This window comes from Hemicordylus capensis, chromosome 1, assembly GCF_027244095.1.
Source record: "Hemicordylus capensis ecotype Gifberg chromosome 1, rHemCap1.1.pri, whole genome shotgun sequence".
NCBI lineage: Eukaryota > Metazoa > Chordata > Lepidosauria > Squamata > Cordylidae > Hemicordylus > Hemicordylus capensis.
This window is the reverse complement of record NC_069657.1, coordinates 367,872,208-367,888,991: the sequence shown is the minus strand read 5'-3', so window position 1 is coordinate 367,888,991 and position 16,784 is coordinate 367,872,208. Positions and strand designations below refer to the sequence as shown.

Below are 16,784 nucleotides of genomic sequence, written 5' to 3'. Positions count from 1 at the left end.
CATTAAGGCTGAAGACTTAGGACAAGAATACCTCTTCTCATATGAAACTGCCTGTCCACTGAGGTCAGCCAGTGGAGCCTTCTTGTGTGTCCTGCCACCATCAGAGGTTTGTTAGACAATGAAATGAGAGAGAACCTTTCCCATGTTGGTACCCAACAGGTGGAACTCCCTGACACAGGGGGTCAGATGGGCCTACTTACTGGTGTCCCAACAGCAACTTAAAACCCATCTGTTTCACCAGACTTTTAAAATTTAAATTTTGCTCTGTGGGTTTGGGTTGTCTGGCTATTCTGTTTCTGTTTTTATGCTGGTCTTATTTTGGCTAGTCTTCATTTTTTGTTATGATTTGATCACTGTGTTATAGTCGTGTGTGTGTGTGTGTGTGTGTGTGTGTGTGTGTATCTCACAATCATACTGATTTTTTACTATATTAAGTGCCTTGGGCACCTGCACATTAGGAGTGAAATGATGTGATATATATATTTTTAAGAAATGAACAATAAATACTGTCAAATACTAAATACCATGCAAATACTAAATACCATCACAAAGTCCAATGTTTAACTAAAACATAGCTACATATCAAAGATAGGCATCAAATACTTGGCAGAGATTCAGTAAATATTGAAGCATCCAATGAATACCTGACATTAAAATCACAGTAGAGAGAGTTGGGAAGCAAATTTATTTCAGTTCTACACTGAGGTCCAATTTAGTCTAACTTTAAACCATGGCTTAGAATTATCAGTACACTGGCAAGCCATGGGCTTATATATTCCTTCCTCTCCTTCATTTTTATCTTTGCGGGCAATTATAAGCTTATTTTTTGCTTTGAGAATGTGCCACAGTGAGCCTCTGGTTCACATATTCCCCTTCCTTCCTTCTTTGTGCAAGAGATGAGAACGTTAATGGAGAAGAACTTTAAAGCTTCAATTCATGGATTGTAATGAAATGTAGTTCCCTATTGTATACAAATATGGGAAACTGTGGTTTGTAGAAATCATAGTTCATTAACTACTCAAGATATCGAACCAGAGTCAGATAACAGTACAATATCCTGGTTTGTTAACCCACTATTGTTTGTACAAAACACAGTTCTCCATGTTTGGATGATACGTGAAACTGCAGTTTGTTACTGTCCAGTCGGCCTGGGTGCAGTGCTCACCCACCCCCATGACAGGGCCATAGCCAGCATCGACACTCAGCACAGCTTCCAAGGAGCAGCCAACCACTCCTCCACCACCACCACCACACCCAACCCAGGATGTACAACAGCCTTTAAGAATGGGCAGACGTGTGGTGTGACTGAGAGCATTGTGGTTTTCCGGAGAGAGACCAACCCTGTGAGCGCTGTTAGAGGGAGGAAGAAGCGGATGAATCAAACCCCTTCCTCTGTCTCTGAGGCCTGAGGCGGCCCAGGAGGGAGATTGCTGACAGTTACAAAACTTGAACAGAAGCTTCAAGTTTGCCATCTCATGTACCAAGGGGAGAGGAAAGACAGGGTGAGTGTGCGAGTCACAGGCTCACCATGACACATTCTTATATTATGTGAATATAGTCTTGTACAGCATTCTTATATTGTTGTTCAACAACATATGTAAACCCTAATATGTGAGGCAATGTGGGAATCTCCACATATCCAGAGCATGCAGCCCACATTCTATTTCAAGGCATGCCTGCCTGGTTTTCACCCCAAATCCTATTACAATAAGGTTCTAGCAGACATCGTTTAGAGGATGAGGCTTATGCAAAGAACAATCCCTACTGTGTGTGATGGAACTGTGTGCTATTTAGTAGTCCTTGATGCCAAAAACTGGTGAAAGTTCCCAGAAATCAGTAGTTGGTCATACCAATGAGCTCTGCAGATGAAAAGAAAGTAGCTCAAGAACAAAGTTGTTCTTCCAACTTTGGGGACCCTTGAGCAAGGTTTCAATGGGTTGTATAGCTATTGCTCTCTAGGTAGCAGTATGTGTGTGAGTGTGTGTGTGTGTTTGTGTGTGTGTTTAAAATTAAGGTCTATGGTACTGATCTATAGATCCAGGATCTGGGACACAAGTTCTTCTCTTTAGTCTGATCCCAAATCCTACAGCAGTTTATGCCTAAGAATAAATGTTCTGGGGTCCCTCCAAACAAAGGTATGGATGCAGCACATTCACTCACTTGGAGCTTTCCCAGACAGCAGGCTTTACCATGGGTTTACTACAAGTTTGAATTTGTCCCCCACCCCACCCCCCACTAAAAATAAGTTGCAAAAAGTGGATTTTTTTTTTACCCTGGACATAAATCGGGCAAAGCCAAAAAATCGGGCAAGGCCAAAAATCGGGCAATTTTTTTTACCCTGGACATAAATCGGGCAATGAAAAACTCAAATTGTGTGTGAAGTGCTCCCCAGTATCTCACATGGACTTCTGCACGAATCCAGCCAATATGCAAAAGCACGCCCTCCATTCCGAGCTAAAAGCCCCATCTGGAAATGCTTCTGGAAAACTGCCCTTGCTCTCAAAACTGCCCTCAAACAAGCAGAGACTAAAAACATGCTTGTCACAATTCCCAGGCAATCCAATGATATTAATGGAATACAGTGAAAACAACAATGAGGACACTGAGAAACTGAACCATGAAGACACCATACTTACTTGCTGGCAAAACAACACTGAAGGCTTTAGACTGAGGGCCCTGTCCCCTCCTGTTTGCTGCACGAATTTTGAAAATATAGCGCTCCCCAGGCTGCAGACCATCCACTATGGCAGAAGTAGTGTCTCCCGGGTAGGTAATGGACTTTGCTCCAAAGGGCTTGAGAGCAGGGGCGTATGAGAGAATGTATTCTGAAATGATTTGGCAGACGGTTGGAAGGAGGAAACTGAAAACAATCCTGTTTCCAGCGGACAGACTGTATGGGTAGGATGAATTAGAACGTGCATTACTAAAATTAATACACTGGCAATGCACGTCAAGTCAACAGATGGGGCATCAAAGACATTGCATACAGTAAGTTGAAATAACATGTAATCAGCCTTTCAAGACACAAATGTCCACATATATTTACATGAGTACCCCTCACCCAGCATAGAGTATGACTATTTATATCGCCATCACTACCTCAGACACCAAAATATCAGCTGCTTATAAAAGAGCTGACCAAAGACTGGAAAAACAACTGCAATAAAGAAAAATTATCACATGGTAATGTATATGATCTCAGTAGCAACATTCTAACAGTCAAGATGCTGACAGAGATAGACTCCTTTCATTTTAGAATCACAGCTATTGCCCCCTTCGTATATTATGCTGGTGGCATGAAAGGTGCTGAAACATGGCTCCTTCCTGTCCAAGTGGCAGAAGATAAGTTGCAGGCTATGTAGAAGGAGCCCAGTCTTATAGCTCCTCTTCCCCATCCCATCATCATCACACACACCCCTTAGAAACTGGAGTAATAATATAGGGAGGGGCTACAGCATGGACTTCTCCCACAAGCCCTGTGGTTTCACACACTAACCCAGTGGCATAGGGAGCAGCAGTGCAGCACTCTCTCACTCACAGCCAGGGTAAGGCAAGTAGAGGGTCTAGGAGGCAGTTCATACAAACTAGCATACACACATAATTTTAGATATACAACAATCAAAACCAGGTTATTTCTACACTTTTTAAAATACTTTACTGGCTTTAGCCTCATACGTAGGCTAATAAAATATGTATTTTAACTGATGCTGTTTTGATTGTTTTTAATGTTGTTTTAGAACATTGTTTTAAAAATATTTTAATTTTTGTGTTTTAAATTTCTTGTTTTTGTTTTTTAACTAATGTTTTAATGTTGTTTTTATCTGTTGTAAACCGCCCAGAGACATAAGTTTTGGGCGGTATAAAAATATGTAAATAAATAAATAAATTAAATTAAATTAATGTATGCATGTCAATATATTATGATTTGCAGCCTCTATTCCACGACGTGCCAGTATGGCATCATATCTGTCTAAAAGGTTGTGTGACTATAGGCTGAGAACAAAGATCTGCATGACTGAATGCTCCTCCATGTTTTATTTATTCATATGCATAAATAAATGTTTTATTTATTCATATGCATATCCCTTCCACGTAAAAAAACCTAGGTCATTCACACAATCAGAACCTGTGTTCTACCTGGTTTTGGAGCTGTGTGCTCCCAATTTTCAGTTGTGTGGAAGCAAGGTAGGAGGAAAACCTTGGTAGCTTTTCCTCCTACCTTGCTTCCACACAATTACTTCTACCCAAGTTTTCATCTTATCTTGCTTCCACACAACCAAAAATTGGGAGCACACAAAGATCGCAAACCCTAAATTTCTTGGGTGCCCCTACAGGGTTTCATCCCATCCTTTCACTGAAATAATATTGGCAAATATATTTAGGCCTTACATAGTAAGGCCATTTAAAAAAAATTGACTTGTGGTATAGATAAATCCTCAGTCACCAAGACAAATGGCAAAACACCTGAAAGTAGAACACTATTCTGCTCTCTTCCAGCATACGAATAAACCAGTAGCAGCAATGTGAACGACCAGAGTCATTTTAACCTGTCAGCAGACCATCAACTCCTTGCACAGCTTTACTTAGAATAGCAGAACTTTAATATAGCAAGCAGCAGGTGATGACATTGCATCTGCTGGATCCAGGTCAGGATTGCAGATGTAGTTTTGTTCTGTTGCTCATTTTATTCAGCAGTTATAATCTGTGTAGTTTAGAACCGCTAATATCGCCTGCTCTATATATCAACTAAGTTACTACCTACCTTTCACTTTTCCTTCACTCTCTGAAAGATCATCCCAGGTTGCAGTAACAGATGTGGCTTTGCCTCTTATTGGCACAACGTCCAAGTTTTCTGGTGCGCTCGTAGGAGCTGTGGAAAAGAATAGCAAATAACGGGATTGTACAATAGAATCCAGTTTCTTTCAGTGTTTCCTAGGGATGTGCTCAAAACGTGATTCAGCTGGTTGCTGTCCATGCAAATGGCCGCTGCACATGCATGGAGGCCATGCGTGTGCCAACATCACGCGCAGGTTGCTGGGGAAGAGCATGGCCAGCGTGCACTGATAAATGGAGGAAGCGCTGCCAATACAGAAGGGGTGGCGAGTGGAGGAGGAGCAGGGATGGATCTGCTCTCATCCGCATTAAAGGGGTTGGGTAAGCCCTTGATTTTAAAAGGGATTGTGCCACGATTCGGAAGCCAAATCACATTTCGGCACATCCTTAGTGTTTACACTTCATCACTTTACCATATGACCTTTTCGAAAATGTAAAGCCAAAGATATACACGCAAATACATATTGCTTGGTGGATAAGAAGAGGTAAGACAAATGGAGACAAAGTGGCTAGAAGAAGTACAGTTTTTCTGTGGACTGAGTGAAGGACTCGACAGCTTTACTTAAGAGAGAGGCAGTTAAAGGGAGGAGTTTGCATAACATGAAGCAATTTTAAAACATCTAAATGGCTGCTATAAAGAGGAAGCAGAACATTCATTCACCAAGCTAGGAGAGAGTACAGCTAGGGGAAGCTAGGGGACAGAACAGGTTAAAGGTGTCCAGCCTTAGAATGGCTATCTTCTAAAAAGCATTCCTAACTAGAACCATTAAGGAATAGAGCCCCATTCAGATGTTTGTGGGGGGAAACCAACTCATGGTTACAGCTCTGAAAGCGGGAAGGAAGTCCCCAACCCAGAGCTGGCACTCAAGCCCTCTCTTCAGCCACTCACACTTGAGGCTGTAACTATGAGAGGGGTTTCTTTCCAAACATCTGAATGGGGCTTAATGATCCCAAGAAACAAAACAATCTGCATATACGAGTGAAACTGCCAGCACAGATCAACACCATAAACAAGGTTTTCATATCACCTCTGGGCCTAACTAGCCAAAATGTGCAGCTGTCACCAAACAGGAAACCTTATATTAAGGCTGTTCTCACAAGCAGCCTAGAGCCTAGGCTGGGCTGGGCTGCTTGTGTGGAATGCTGGGATCTGTGCAGATTCTGGCACTCCCGCCCAGCCAAACCCAAACTGAAAGCTCGGACTTCAGCCAAGGTTAAGGGCATGAGTGCACTCAACCTGGCTTCCAGGATCCTGTGATGGGCGCCTAGAGCCCAGACACAGAGATGGGCTCCTAGAGTGCCCATCTGATGAGGGAATCCCCCAAGGCACTGTGCTCCTTCCATGGTGCTTTGTGGAATATCCAGAGGCCAGGGAAACGAGTCCCAGCCTCTGCAGATCCACACTGCTGGGATGTGGGGGAGAAATACAGAATGTTGTGACATCACAACTTGAGAGAAGCTGTACTGGATGTGACAGTGGGGTAGAGGGGAGCTAAATGCATGACTTCTTCCAACTGGGCGGCAGCTGCACATTGAACACAACATCTGCAAACACAATATTTTTCATCTGAGACATTTGCTCCATTAGCTGTGAGTCACTATGTGATGAGATGCCAGGTGATGCACATCCATGTGTGAAGCAATTCTAATTTGTAAAACCAGCATTTAACAGTTAAATCACATCCACACACACTTGAATATAAAGGCAAGACATACCAGCTTCTGGAGTTCTTTGGTAAACAGAGGCACTCCACCTGCCTTCCCTTCCTCCCTGCGAAATTCGGACTGCAAATTCATACATGGTGTCTGGAATCAGTTTATCCACCAACACCCGTCTGTTGGGTACTTGTTTATAGTCCCACCTTGCTGATTCCCCTTTTTCTCGATAACGGACATTGTACTGCCTGAGAATAATATTCAGAGGAAAGTATTTACAGAACAATTACAATGACATTGTCTCATAATAATGATATACAAAGAAATGATATACATCTTTGGCATACCAAAAAGAGCAACATCATGCTTGTCTGGTAGTGCCTTGCCCCTGCTAACTGGGCAAAGAGACACCTTTCAAAGTGGTGATTCTCTTTTATTTAGTAGGGGGACAGCAACTGGGCCTATTCAACCCCAGCACAGCATCCTTCCAGTGGCTGTTGATGAGCCATTTTGGGGAAAGGGGATCATCATCTTCTCCTTCTATGAGCCAGTGTGGTGTAGTGGTTAGAGTGCTGGACTAGGACCAGGAAGACCCGAGTTCAAATCCCCATTCAGCCATGAGACTTGCTGGGTGACTCTGGGCCAGTCATTTCTCTCTCAGCCTAACCTACTTCACAGGGTTGTTGTGAGGAGAAACCTAAGTATGTAGTACACCGCTCTGGGCTCCTTGGAGGAAGAGCAGGATATAAAATGTAAATAAATAAATAAATAAATAAAATATGTTTTTGAGAACCTCTTTTTGGCTGAAAAGTGGTATATAAATAAAAGTAGTCATAGTAGTACCTAGAGGTAACAGGTTTCTTCTGTTTCTCAGAGATGGGATCTGTCCACGTAACAAGCACTGACTGGGATGACATAACTCGAACAGTGATGTCTTTTGCTTCCTCCACCTCATCCTCCTCTGAAATGAGACCAAAGCAGGGAGCCAGTAATGAGAATTATAGACATCATATTTTATTAGTGTTGGCATTGCATCCAAACTACACTACACTTCTGTGCTGGGGCATGACTAATTGAGGAGGGGGCTCGGCTCAGTGGTCGTGCACCTGCTTTGAATGCAGAGAATTCCAAGTTCAATCCCTGGCAACTCCAGGAAGGGTAGATAATACTAATCTGAAATCATGGAAAGCTGCTGCTCAGGGTAGATAATACTGAGTTAGGTTATGAAGCTATTCACACACGCGTGCAAAACCAGACTAAGGGAGCCCAGCCCAGTTTTGCATGTGCAAGTGAACTGTTTAAAGTAGCCACCTGTTTAAAATGTAGCCTGTTTAAAGCAGCCACCCTTTAAAATGAGGTTAAGGGAGAGAGCACTCCTTTACCCCCCCCCCTTTTTTTAAAATTGTCTGGCAGCCACGGTTGCTTGCAGCCGTGGCTGCTGGACAGCAGCGAGCCTGGGGAGGGGGGCTTCCCATGATGCACCACACACTCACACGGTACATTATTTATTTATTTATTTATTATTAAAACTTTTATACCGCCCTTCCAAAAGGCTGAGGGTGGTTTACATTAAAACACCATTAAAATCAATTAATAATTAAACAAAAATGTAATATATATTTAATAAACAAATAATTAAACAAAAATAGCATAAAATAATAATTAACAATTTAAAAACACCATAAAACAACAATTAAATAATCAGAACAATTTAAAAACAAGTTTTAAAAAGCTGAGAAAGCTTGGTTGAAGAGATGGGTTTTCAGAAGTTGTTTTTTTAATTGCCAGAGATGGGGAGGCTCGTATCCCAACAGGGAGCGCATTCCACAATCTCGGGGCAGCAACCGAGATGGCCCGTCTCTGTGTAGCCACCAAACGAGTTGGCGGCAACTGGAGACGGACCTCCTCAGATGACCTCAATGGTCGGAGGGGCTCATAACGAAGAAGATGCTCTCTTAAATACCCAGGGCCTAAGCTGTTTAGGGTTTTATAAGTTACAACTAGCACTTTGTATTTTGCCCGGAAACCTAATGGCAGCCAGTGTAGCTCCATCAACAGAGGAGTAATGTGGTCTCTCCAAGATGACCCAGAGACCAACCTGGTTGCTGTATTCTGAACCAATTGAAGTTTCTGGACTACGTACAAAGGCAGCCCCATGTAGAGCACATTACATAAGTCAAGTCTGGAGGTTACCAACAAATGTACCACTGTTTTGAGGTCATTGATCTCGAGAAACGGGCGCAGCTGGCATATCAACTGAAGCTGATAGAAAGCACTCCTGGCCACCGCCTCAACCTGAGAAACCAGGGAGAGGTGTGGATCCAGAAGTACTCCCAGACTGCGAACCTGTTCCTTTTGGGGAAGTGTGACCCCATCTAGAACAGGTAGATCAAAACCGTCTCTAGAGTTCTGATCCTCACAATAAGTACCTCCATCTTATCTGGATTCCGCTCCAGTTTATTCTCTCTCATCTAGCCCATTACTGCTTCCAGGCAGGCATTTAGGGAGGATATGCCAACGCCTGAAGAAGCTGACATGGAGAAGTAGATCATTATGGTATTTCTGGGGGCTGGGATGACACATCCGGGCCACTGGTCCTCTCCACTGCCTGGGCGTGTGAGGAGTGCACCCAGCCCAGGAGAAAAGGTCATTTGCGGGGAAGGTAAGTCTAACCCATCCTCCCTGCAGCTCGCTGTGGAGCCCTTCTCACCAGTCGTGAGAATAGGCTCAATACCTACTCAGTCAGTTTAGATCATACTGAGTTAGATGGACAAATGGTCTGACACAGTAGATTCCTAGGTTTAAAGTGCTCTCACCTATACAGTTATTCCTAAGTAATAAGCCCTTCTCACTCAGTCTCAGGAGATCCTCATGAAACAAGGGCTCTTTCATCACCATGACTGCCACTACAGACTAGTTTATTCATGGAAGTAAAACCACAATCAATACCCCAAATGGCTAGAGTTGTGTACCAGCAACATACAGCAGGCACTGACTGCAAAATACAGCTGTGAGAAGAAGTGGCACATACTGGGATTAATTTCATATGCAAATTAAAAACTTCAGTACTTGTGGATCATATAAAGAGTGAAGTAAGAAAAAATCACCAAAAGATGCTATTAATAAGTAAGACTGCAATACAATGGTTGTTGTTCTATGCTTGCCTTGAGCAAACAGATGTACAACTGAGAACCTATATGAGCTTAGCCAGCTGTGTATGAAATATTATTCAGCTACAGCTTCTGAAAAGGCATGTGTCCCTACTCGCATGCCACACTTTGTGCAAATGAGTTAGCCATTGGGTTTGCCACCCGAAGAACCTGTGAACTGGAAGCTGGCTTCCAAAGTGTTGTAGCTCACAGATTCATCAGGGCAGAGGATCAGTTCCAGGTACACTATACAAAGCGACAAACTACATGTTATGTTAAATTTGTAGCTTGGTCCTGTGTGCATGTTTTCCCAGATATAATACCAGCCAGGGGAACAGGTGCAATCCAGATTGGGACCACAGTATGGGGGTAGTGGACTTTAACCCTTTCCATCCACCATGATCCTGATCTGGATTGTGTCCCCTCACACCTGCTACTTCCCCAGCACCAACAAGAGCTTCCCTCCTGGGGAAAATAGAAACCACAGGGAGAAAGGATCCAGATTGGTATAGCAGTAGGGGGAAAGAGTTAAAGTTCCAAGCCATGGTCCCTGTCTGGATTTTCCCCTCTCCCCACAACTGCTATTTAGAAAAAACAAGCAAGACCAAGCTACACATTTAAGAGTTTGTATTCAAATATCTGGGGAGTAGTCCAGTGTATGAAAAAAACACAATGTTTCAATAGGCCCTCCTTCTTTCTAGATTTCAATAGCACAAAAACAACAAACTTCATCCATTCATTTTTGGAACGCACCAAATCTTGCCATACCAATCCCACTGATTAAGAACTACCACTTCCTTGACTAATCCTGCACCCAGAAGGCCTTACACAAGCCTAACTCACTGAAATTTCAAGCCCTGCAACCCCAACATGGAAGAAATATCACTTTGTAGCATCCACCATGCCCCGGGGGTGCTCTCTTGACTCCTGGCGTAAGAAGTAACCTCAGGAGTGCTGTTGATAACTGCACATTTTCAAAGCCTTAATCTGAACCTCAGACAAGAATCAGTGCAATTATGCAAATTAATAAAGAGATATTCTTAAGCATTGCACAGAACTGGTTTCTAACTACCGAGTGATCACGACAAGCCTGCACACACCTGGAAATAGGGTGCAAGGCCTTATTAAGATTAGAAGCAGGGTGTCCATTGATGCCTGAGTTCTAGCGTCTTAGAAATTCATCAACGGCAGCTCCAATCCACGCTTCCTCCATCTCTATGCCACCCACAGATCTCTCTGAGACACTTTCCTTTCCCTGAAGCCAGCACAAAATGCTCAACAAACATCAACACACTGTAAGTCAATGGGCTAAAACCAGCCAGAGCCTCTGCTTCCTATCTTACACCACCTGTTCTCAATTCACCACTAAGCAACTAGGATTACATATTTTTCCAGGGACAAATTAGATCACATAGCTTTGGACTGAACCAACAGGAGATAAGATTATTCCATTACATTTGTTCTGTTTATACGGTAGCCAAGATGAGTTTTGCTGTTTAAGATCAAGCAGATAGATGTTGCCATTCTTCAGGGCAACCTCCCTAAACTTGCCCTACGAATTCATACATACAATGATGGGCTGGCACAGCCATCTTGAAGTTGGAACATGGAAAACGGTCTCCAGTTTTTGTTTCCCACCAGTTGCTCCTCCTACTGCAACTCAGGGTGGATGATATGACCTCATTGATCATTGTTTGTTCTGTCTTCAGTCCTAACATGTTGCAGCTGGATCTCTGTTTATACGGAAATTATAAGAGTTTCCATTCTGAATCTCATCTTAGGTATGAAGTAATAAATCAATGTGCAACAAATCACAGCATCACACTTCAGGAGCCAAATTCAGGCATTAAGATCATAAGAACAGCCCTGCTGGATCAGGCTCAAGGCCCATCTAGTCCAGCATCCTGTTTCACACAGTGGCCCACCAGATGCCACTGGAAACCTACAGGCAGGAGTTGAGGGCATGCCCTCTCTCCTGCTGTTACTCCCCTGCAACTGGTACTCAGAGGCATCCTGCCTTTGAGGCTGGAGGTGTCCTACAGCCCTCCGACTCGTAGGCGTTGATAAACCTCTCCTCCATGAAGTTATCCAAACCCCTCTTAAAGACATCCAGGTTGTTGGCTGTCACCACATCTTGTGGCAGAGAATTCCACAAGTTGATTATGCATTGTGTGGAAAAAATACTTCAGTTTGCTGGTCCTAAATTTCCTAGCGATCAATTTCATGGGATGACCCCTGGTTCTAGAGTTATGTGAGAGGGAGAAGAATTTCTCTCTCTCCACACCATGCATGATTTTATAGATGTCTATCATGTCTCCCCACAGTTGTCTTTTTTCTAAACTAAATAGCCCCAGGTGTTGTAGCCTTGCCTCATAAGAAAGGTGCTATAGACCCCTGATCATCTTGGTTGGCCTCTTCCGCACCTTTTCCAGCTCTACAATATCTTTAGATGTAGTGACCAGAACTGTACAAAGTACTTCGGGTGTGGCCGCACCATAGTTTTGTATAAGGGCATGATAATATTAGCAGTTTTATTTTCAATCCCCTTACTTATGATCCCTAGCATGGAATTGGCCTTTTCCACAGCTGCCACACATTGAGTCAACACTTTCAATGAGCTGTCCACCACGACCCCAAGATCCCTCTCCTGGTCGATCACCGACAGCTCAGATCCCATCAGGGTATACTTGAAGTTGGGATTTTTCATCCCAATGTGCATCACTTTACACTTGCTAACATTGACACACATTTGCCATTTTCTTGTCCACTCCCCCAGTTTGGAGAGATCCTTTGGAGCTCCTCACAATCTGTTTTGAATTTCACTACCCGAAAGAGTTCGTTGTCATCTGCAAATTTGGCCACCTCACTGCTTACCCCTACCTCTAAATCATTTATGAATAAATTAAAAAGCACCAGTCCCAATACAGGTTCCTGGGGAAGCCCACTTCTTACTTCCCTCCATTTTGAAAACCCTCCATTTATACCTACCCTCTGTTTCCAGTCCTTCAACCAGTTAGCAATCCACACATTATCCCTTATCCCGTGACTGCTAAGTTTCCTCAGGAGTCTTTGATGAGGAACTTTGTTGAAAGCTTTTGGGAAGTCCAGGTATACTATGTCAACTGGATCACCTTGATCCACACACTTGGTGACACTCTCAAAGAAGTCCAAAAGGTTGGTGAGGCAAGATTTACCTTTGTAGAAGCCATGCTGGTTCTCCCCCAGCAGGGCCTGCTGTTCTATGTGCTTTACAATTTTATCCTTGAGGATGCTTTCCATCAATTTGCCTGGAATGGACGTTAAGCTAACCGGCCTGTAATTTCCCAGATCGCCCCTGGATCCCTTTTTGAAAATCGGTGTTACATTTGCTACTTTCCAGTCCTCTGGTACAGAGCCTGATTTGCAGGGTTAAGTTATATACTTTTAGCAAGGAGATTGGCAATTTCACATTTGAGTTCTTTGAGGACTCTTGAATGGATGCCATCCGGCCCTGGCGATTTGCTAGTTTTCAGTTTTTCCAGACAGTTTAGAACATCATCTCGTCACTTCTTTCTGACTTAGTTCTTTAGGCTCTATCCCTGAAATGCCTGGTTCAGGAACAGGTATATGCTCAGTATCCTCTGCCATGAAGAAGGATGCAAAGAATTTATTTAGCTTCTCTGCAACCTCCATATCAATTACTGTCACTATGTATAGTATGCATGGTTACAATGGCATCTAGAGAGCCTTGTCCACTACCCAGATATATAGCCCTGCCATCCATATGTCAAACAGCATTTGGCATTTCACAGATTCATCAGGGTGGAGGATGAGTTCCAGGTACACTCCACAAAGGCCAAATTATAAGCATGTGCAATGCACAGTTACAATAAAGTCTGAATGGGCCTATGCAGTGTAGAATGAATGTTAGGTTTTCCATATCTGTAGTCTTTCTTCTAGAACAATGGTTCCCAACCTGGAGTCCATCAGGCTCCAGAGTAGTTGTGCAGAACTACAGTTGTGCAGAACTAGTACAGTTCTAGTAGAACTAGGACTGTAGTTGTGCAGAACGACAACTTCCATAATGGGAGTTCAGCTTATGGGAGTTTTAGTTCTGCAACATCTGGAGGACCCCAGATAGGGATACACTGTTCTTGAACATGGCAGAGGGAATCCTCTGAGCCAGTTCATATGAACAGCCTCCTCTACAAGCAAGGAGGATGGGGCCGAGTGAGGATGTTCCCAGCCCCACACCAAAGGTCATACTTACATGCTTAAACAGGGTTTTGGAGTGTGTGTAGAGGGACAATTCAGATAAACACCCTTCACAAGTGATTAGAGGACATTGTGAAATTGCTTTGGCATGTCCTTTAGAGACATCGGGCCAGGTGATATTCTCACCATGGCCCTGTCCTCCTTGCATGTAGAGGAAGCTGTTCATCATAACAAGTTCTCTGAAGAACGTCACTAGGCCAATCAAAACCCTTCAGAGTTCTTTCAACATTTCTCAATGTATCAGTAGGGAGAAAATTCTAAATTCACTTGGAACTTCACTTCATGCAAAACCAAAGGGTGTGGAAAATCTGCCAGAAATTTTTTGTTGATCGTATCAAACTGCTGGCTTCCCTTGAAATTCTTCAGATGCTTCGACTCTGTTGCAAATTTGCTTCAGGCAAAATTCTCATGACAGCTCAACTTAATCTCTCCTTTCTCCCCATATTCCAAGGGTCTAGAGATTGTAAAAACATTGTCTGGGAATTGAATGGGAAGGGCAACATTTTCTCTTATACAGATTATGTGCATGGGAAAGTGTAGGAAGGCAGCTATCAAGTCCTCCTTAAAACTTTTCCAGCTGTCATTCATGTTCTCATCTGATAACACACACCAGGAGCTCTGGCCACCTGTTGGTCACACAACTGAAGGAAAATGCCAGAGAGCCACTGAAGGGCTAGCCCAGTTTTCAAGCAGCCACAATGGATCTGAGATGTTAATTACAGTGAATTAAGTGACTAAGGGAATCTTAACACTCCAGTTCAGTTCTGGTTCGGACATAAACTTTAAAAATCGGTTTAGTGACACTTACACTTAATACAGAATAACATCAAACTTTCTTCCTTGCAGTGTAATTCTATAAAATAAGTAGAATTATAACTATATGTTGAGGAAAACTTTCTTTTTTAATATTAATTTTTTAAAGGTTTAACATACAAAATACATACAGTGGGATTAAAAAAACTAGGAAAACAAAACATCAATGATACAACTTAAAGCTGAGTGCCTGATTACTGAGCTACTTGAACCTGTTATCATTTTTTGTGCTCAGGGTTTGGGACAAGGCAATTGAGAGTTCAGTTCACCACCCTGAACTAGTTTTCAGGTTTGGGTTCAGTTCAGTTCCCTGAATACTAAATAGCCGGGCTGTGCATCGGTGCACTTGATTGGAATCAGTTCTTATCTGATCCAATTTCGGTAATGCACAACAGTTTGCTGATGCACTGGAGGGGTGTCCAAATTAAATCAAGGTGGTAGTGCTGCGCTGATTAATCAGAAGCCTTCCCGCCAGATGCGCAGTAGCCTCTCTCTTGGACTTGGATTTTTAAAATGCTGCTGCCTTGATAGCTAGCAGCAATGGTGTAGTTCCCTACAAGCATACTGCTACAGCTAGAGACATGTTTACGAGCTGTGGGGACTCCCTATGGCATGGTAGAGGGGCTTTAACCCTTTATCCCAACTATGATCCGAATCAGGCCCTCCCCTCTGAAGCTCTTTGTCCCTTGGGGCAAATTACTACAGTGGAACCAATCCGGATTGAAGCAATGGCGGGGGCAAAGGGGTTAAACCTCCCTCCTCTCATGCCATAGTCCTGATTTGAATCCCCCACCCCTGTTGCTATATTAAAGCATGGAAGTGCTAAGCAACTGCTTATCACATAAAATACTTTAATCCGTAGTTCCTCACTGGGATGCCTACTATTTCTATTACTGGATCGGCTTTAGATGTTTTGTCTCAAACAGCAATTGCAACAACTTTAGATATCTTGTGCTGGATATACAGCGAAAAAGGGGACAACCCCAGGCACTAGTTAATATGCGTGTGGTGGTAATGTATATAAATGAATGAGACAACTCATTCCAGAGTGCACAAGAAACGTGCCATTTAAAGTAATGAGGCATATGCCATGTTTACATGCTGACTTCAGGAAGATACCTGTGGCTTTCCTCTTGGTTAAAGCAGTCCGATGTGCAGATTGACTCTGTCCTTGGGAGTTCCTTGACTGCAGTGAAACCACATACACTGATTCAGATGCTGTATACAACAGGGAAACATACACAATTCTATTACCTTTATTACAGAAACAGTTCAAAGGATGTCAGTGTTTTAAGGCGGAATTTATGACTCGTGAAGGTCATACACATGGCCATTGGTTGGGTGGGCACGGGGGATGAACCTACCTACCCCCCCAGGATGAAGGCAGGGATGAACCTACCTACCCCCCCCCCCAGATGAGTGACGATTCCCTCTTTGGTCCACCACCACATGTCCACATGATCTGCATTTATTTCATCAGGGGTGCAGATCCTCCCACCCAAGCATTTGAGCACACACACCCCCACCCAATCTCATGCTACTGAACTCACGCACCACACACCAAACCTAATAAACTATGTCTCCCCTCAAAAGTGTTTCTCCTCTCCTCTACCAAAAAAAAGTTAAATGAGGAGCATCTGCCCCTGCAGTTCATTGAAAATGTAGCTTCTTGCCACAGACTAAAGCTAAGACAAACCGGAGCATCAGATTCAAATGCAAACTGAAGCATTTCTAATAGAGCTCTGAAATAGTTGGTTTCATATTGAGACAGACAGGTCAATGTTTAAAACAATTTAGAACATAAGATTTAATTTAATTTATTAATCTATTTAATTTATTTGTTAATTCGATTATACCACCCTTCCAAAAATGGCCTAGGGTGGTTTACACAGAGAAATAATAAATAAATACGATAGATCCCTGTCCCTAAAGGGTTCACAATCTAAAAATAAACATGAGATAGACACCAGCAACAGTCACTGGAGGTACTGTGCCTGGGGTGGACAGGGTCAGTTACTCTCCCTCTGCTAAATAAAGAGAATCACCACATTAAGAAGTGCCTCTTTGCCAAATGAGCAG

At 43.1% G+C, this 16,784-nt stretch overlaps 1 protein-coding gene across 4 annotated transcripts in view; it reads right to left on the bottom strand.

Moving 5' to 3' along the window:
* The window catches only part of FNDC1 (fibronectin type III domain containing 1), a 145,910-nt gene that overhangs the window by 70,719 nt on the left and 58,407 nt on the right, over positions 1–16,784 (bottom strand). For 3 of the 4 annotated variants that reach the window (XR_008315833.1, XM_053294409.1, XM_053294427.1), the window contains exons 3-7: positions 15,825–15,923; positions 7,333–7,450; positions 6,550–6,737; positions 4,763–4,870; positions 2,637–2,825 (exon numbers count right to left, since the gene is read on the bottom strand). Coding sequence is in view for 3 of the 4 variants with exons in the window: in XM_053294409.1 (XP_053150384.1) it covers positions 2,637–2,825; positions 4,763–4,870; positions 6,550–6,737; positions 7,333–7,450; positions 15,825–15,923 (702 nt within the window). In the remaining variant the exon portion in view is untranslated. Of the gene's footprint in view, positions 1–2,636; positions 2,826–4,762; positions 4,871–6,549; positions 6,738–7,332; positions 7,451–14,700; positions 14,746–15,824; positions 15,924–16,784 lie in introns of all 4 variants that reach the window. The other variant, XM_053294419.1, reaches the window with a different exon arrangement.